The sequence below is a fragment of the Chrysochloris asiatica genome, unplaced genomic scaffold (genome assembly GCF_000296735.1).
Source record: "Chrysochloris asiatica unplaced genomic scaffold, ChrAsi1.0 scaffold00002, whole genome shotgun sequence".
Classification (NCBI taxonomy): Eukaryota; Metazoa; Chordata; class Mammalia; order Afrosoricida; family Chrysochloridae; genus Chrysochloris; species Chrysochloris asiatica.
In genome coordinates, this window is record NW_006408520.1 from 22,117,720 (window position 1) to 22,123,331 (window position 5,612).

Here is a 5,612-nt window from a genome sequence, read left to right on the forward strand (position 1 = left end):
GCTCCTTGGAGGCCAGGATGGCCAAACTTCATCTCTCATACTTTGGACATATTGTCAGGAGGGACTCGTTGCTGGAGAAGGATATCTTGTTTGGTAGAGTAGAGGGTCAGAGAAAAAGAGGAAGATCCCCAACGAGATGTATTGGCCAAATGGCAGCATCAGTGGGGTCAAGTGTGGCAACAGTAGTGAGGTTAGCCCAAGATTGGGCAGTGTTTCGTTCTGCTGTACGTAAGTTTGCTATGAGTCAGTACCAACTTGATGGCACCTAACAACAACAACAACAAAGTATTTCTATTTCCAACTTTCTGAGGAAGCACCAGACTATTTTCCAGAATGGCTGAACTATTTTACAGTTGCACCAACCATGTAGGAGGACCCTACTCTCTCAACATCTCTGCTTTTTTGTACTTCACTGTTACTGCTGGTGTGAGATGATTATTTCATTGTTGTTTTGATTTGCAGCTCTCTAACTGACATCCACATCTTTTCTTTTCTGTGTGTTCTAATGACCTTTTGCTTTCTTCCTCTATGGTGTTCTTGTTGTCATCCCCAAAACTATTCTGGTTTTCATTCATTAGTGTCTTTTGTGTCAAATCTTTTCTCAAGATGGTCTCTAAATTCAAGTGGGATATACTTAAGATCATATTTTGGTTCTTAGGACCTTGTTTTAATTTTCTTCAACTTTAGCCTGAACTTGCATAGGAGCAATTGATGGTCTGTTCCTCATTTGGCCCTGATCTTATTTTGACTGATGATATTTTGCTTCTCCGTTGTTTCTTCCTACAGATGTAGTCAATTTGATTCCTGGGTATTCCATCTGGTGAGGTCCACACATAGTTGCCATTTAAGTTATTGATAAAAGGTGTTTGCAATGAAGATGTTCCTGGTCTTACAAAATTCTATCATGCAATCTCAGTGTTAGTGTCATTTCTATCACCAGGGTCATATTTTCCAACTACTATTTCCTCCTCTTTGTTTCCAGTTTTCACATTTCAGCACCATTATCAATGTGAAGTCCTAATGTGGTACTGTGGATTAATGTGCTGGACTGCAAAGCTGATTTAAACCATAAGGTTAGTGGTTCAAATTCACCAGCTGCTCCTCAGAAACCCTATACAGGGTCGCTATGGGTCAGAACTGACTTGACAGCACTTAACAACAACAATTATCAATGTATCTAGATTGCATATTTGATCAATTTCAAACTGAAGAAATTGGTGGAATTCTTGTTTCTTCATAAGTGCCTTTAGTGGGTAGTATATAAATTTGAATAATAGTTGAATTAACTGGTCTTCCTTGCAGGTATATAGATAGCTTATAACAAGACAGCACTGTACTTCAAGTAGATCTTGAAATATTCTTTTGACAATGAATGCAACATCATTCCTCTTGAATTTGTCATACCTAGTTTAGTAAACCATATGGTTGTTTGATTCAGAACGGCCAGTATCAACTCATTTAAGCTTACTAATGGAGTTCTGATGTGGTCCTATAGGATAAGCACTGGACTGCTAACTGCTAAATTATCACTGTGCGTTGGAACTGGCTTGACAGCATTTAACAACAAAAATAACAGCAGTGCCTAGGATATCAATCTTTGTGTTCCCATTTCATTTTTTATGACTTCCAATATAGATTCATACTTTGTACATTCTTCTTTCTGATTATTAATGGATGTTTGCAGTTGTTTCTTCTCACTTTGCCCTATCAGCAAATGAAGGTCCCAAAAGTTTTCCTTTATCCCAGATCATTAAGATCGAGTCTGCTTTGAGAAGGCAGCTCTTCTTCAGTCATATTTTGAGTGCCCTCAACCTGGGTGTCTCGTCGTCCAGCACTGTATCTGATAGTGTTTCACTGCTATCTATATGATTTTCAGTGGCAGATCCCTCAGAAGTGGGCCACCTATTATTTCTTCCTGTTGTCAAGAGCTGTTGAGTAGGTTCTGACTCATAGAGACCCTGTATAAGGTTTCTGAGGATTGGCTGATGACTTTAAACCACCAAACTAATCTCTTCTTATTCTTGAAGCTCTTCTGAAACCTGTCCACCATTGATCACTCTGCTGATATTTGAAACATCAGTGGCATAGCTTCCAGCATTATAGCAACACACAAGGTACCACAATACAACAAACTGACAGATATTTGGGGAACTTCATGCATGGTTACTTAATTCTGCTGCAATTCCTTCTCTCTTAGATCACCAGAAAGAAAGGATTACAGTAGGATTAAGATTCTATGCCGAAAAAGAACACTAAAGGCTGACTGTGTACAGCCTTTAATGTTCTTTTCAGCGTGTATCTTATTGCTATTGCAATTCTTTCTCTCTGGTGATCTCAGTAATGGTGGGAACATAAGAGATAAGTTATCAGTGAGCAGTTACAGATTGTTTCATTACCTGTGGTGGTGGTATGGAGTTGATTCTGACTCATAGTGACCCTCAGTAGGATTTCTGAGGCTATAAATCTTAATGGGAGCAGAAAGTTTCATCTTTCTCTTGTGGAGCAACTGGTAGTTTCATGATCTATATGGTGTTGACATTTTCCTTATCCCTTACTATAAGCTTTTCCTTATTTAAGACTATTGTGTACACTTTTGTCCATTGCTTTATTGTCTATAAAGTTAATATGTTGCCAGATTCACCAAACTGCTATACTTTACTCTTTCTAAGTGTTTATTTAGGTGCAAGAGTGAACACTATTTATGATAATTTCAGTTTCTGTACTGTTTGGACACAAACTTATTTTCTGTTTATTTCTTTAGTGTTTTTCTGTATTTGAATCCTCAGGACAACAGAACTTTTGTCAGATCCATCTTGCCACAATAATCTTGTCATTTTTAGTTCTATAGACAGTTCTCACCATTATTACATATAATTGCCGTGCCACTGCTGAGAGTTTGTTGAACAAAAGGAAACAATTTATTATAAGTGTTGATAGTGATAATAAATGATGTTAGCAGTCAAGTTTTCTCTTGAGCTAGAAATACTGATTCTGCGTCTACTCTGAAACAAAGATTCATTTTCATGAATATAAATTGATGTGGAGCGACTTCATGAGAGGAAAACCAGCATGATGGCCACTTGTGGGTTTGTTACAAATATTTTATAACAAGAAACATGTTTTAAGGGAAAAATGAGATTCTTTCAAAAAATGATGGATTGATAAACTTTAAATTGTTTTTCTGTTTTGGCAAATGTTCTGATACTCTTCACAACTGAAATTAAAATAAAGATTTATAAATATTATCTGCTTGACTTAATAAATGCAAAGCTATATTAAGCGAGTACTTACTATGTACCAAAAATCTGGAGCTCTAAAGTCATGAGATTGAATGGCATCAAGGAAATGTGTATGTATGTTTGTTTGTATATATTAAGATGTCCAAGGACTACTCTGCCTTTGTTCAGTGTTGAGAGATATATTTGAATCCTTAATGTTATACTAAGCGGCAAAATTTAGAAGTATTTTCAAAGAATTTCCATATTTCAACTATATACAGTCCAAGGCCTTTGATGATGTGAGTATTTTATTTTAACTATTTTCTAATGTGCTTCTTCTCATTAGATTTTATCCTAATATTAGAACCTAGAGCTCATTCAACTTTATGTCTCTCATGTCATACTTAGTGATTGGTACGTTGTTGTTAAGTGTCATCAAGTTTGTTCCAACTCATAGTGATGCTGTGTAGGGTTTCTGAGAGGCAGCTGGTGAGTTTTTAACTGCCAACCTTATGTTCAGTCCAATGCTGATCCTACAGTGCCACACCAGGTACATTGTAGGTGCTCAAAAAATACTCATTGAATACATGTGATTTCACAGGTATGTTGATTTGTATTTATTAGGTTTATAACAATTTCTCTGAAAGCTGTGTCTAGCATATCACTTTGACAAATATAACATGGTAACAAATTATGAATAGTTTTATATGTATCTCTCAAGGGAGAGATGAGAAAGTTATAATTCTAGTAATTTTTAAGGTTACCCATTGTTTAGCTATTATTTCTTAAAGACTTTCCTAAGACATATTTTCTACCAAATTGAGAATGTGTGTGGAAATTCTACATATTATATGATTTGCTACATTTTATTTTTTAGCTTCTTTACACAGATAGAAATTTTGTGATCAGTGCACCAACTGGTTCTGGGAAAACTGTAGTGTTTGAACTAGCTATAACAAGATTGCTGATGGAAGTACCATTGCCTTGGTTGAGTATTAAAGTTGTTTACAGTAAGTATTTATATGTTATATAAAAGTGATAATTGATTATAATAATGAAAGAAACAGTGATGCAAAACTATTAAACAAACTCAACGGCAATTCATAGGAATTATTATTTGTCTTTTGCTACTTTTTAGTAAAGTCCTATCACAGTTGGTTTTGTCCATTACTTTAATTTCAAAACACATTTTCCTTTACTTATAAGTAAAACGTAATATTTGAATTGAAATTTAACTTCTACATGCTTATTTTTAAAACATAATTTAAAAAATCAAACATTTTATAATCCTTGACATTTACATTGGAAACTATTGCATTCCCTTTTTAGCATTTTTTGAAAAAATAATTTTCACCAAAGTAATACATGCACTTGGTTAAAAAAAAAAGAAAAAGACTATCATAAGAAGGTATGTAATGAAAACAGTAGTGTCCCCTCCTATCTCTTTAGTTCCTAGTGATACTTCCCAGAGGCAGTGCCTTCTAAATACTTACAGTTTTAGTTCTTCTGTGATAATGCCTTTAGAAAGTATACTATTTTAAAATTTATCAATATTGGGCAATTTTGATATTTTAACCTAACTTTATTAAGCAGGAGTTGTAATAATAATTTTTAAATTACATTAACATACTATATAAACATTTTATATTGTTGTAGTGGCACCAATAAAAGCCCTGTGTAGTCAGCGTTTTGATGACTGGAAAGAAAAATTTGGACCAATAGGCTTGAATTGTAAAGAACTCACTGGGGATACTGTCATGGATGATCTGTTTGAGATTCAGCATGCCCATATTATTATGACAACGCCAGTAGGTGCTATTTATAATTTATTATTTACTTTGTTTATAAGAAAATATATATTTCGTTTCACTAAGAGGGAAAGATAAAGAAAATAAAGATAGAAGATATTTGCAATGTAAAACAAAACAAAAACATATAGAGAACTAGCCTTCATCTTTCCTCAGCCATCTTCCCTCTTGTTGTGTATTGCCTTCCCCATCACCCATGTTAACATGTGTACATGCCCTATAGACCGTGAATAATTTTTGCTTCCATCCCACCCCGGTAACCATCATAGAATGCTTCTTTTATCAAGAAAACCTTTTCTTAACTTTTTAAAACAGTGGTATCATACATTATGTTTTCTTATGTGGTTGACTAATTTCACTCAGCATAATCTCCTCCAGGTTCATCCATCTTGTGAGGTATTTTGCGTATTCATCTTTATTCTTCAGAGTTGCTTAGTATTCCATTGTAAGTATGTACCAAAGTTTGTTTAATTATTCTTCTGTTGATGGGCATTCAGGCTGTATCCATTCTGTTGCTATTTTGAATAGTGCTGCAGTGAACAAAAGCATACTTAACATCAATTCCTGTCAAGGCCTTATTTGTTGA

The 5,612-nt window shown here is 34.7% G+C and overlaps 1 protein-coding gene across 1 annotated transcript in view; it reads left to right on the forward strand.

Annotated features, from left to right (window-relative positions):
* HFM1 (HFM1, ATP-dependent DNA helicase homolog (S. cerevisiae)) overlaps nucleotides 1–5,612 on the forward strand; it is a 206,591-nt gene that overhangs the window by 55,965 nt on the left and 145,014 nt on the right. Inside the window, exons 7-9 of the mRNA XM_006831060.1 lie at nucleotides 3,447–3,517; nucleotides 4,096–4,228; nucleotides 4,875–5,026. Coding sequence (XP_006831123.1) covers nucleotides 3,447–3,517; nucleotides 4,096–4,228; nucleotides 4,875–5,026 — 356 coding nt within the window. The remainder of the gene's footprint in view (nucleotides 1–3,446; nucleotides 3,518–4,095; nucleotides 4,229–4,874; nucleotides 5,027–5,612) is intronic.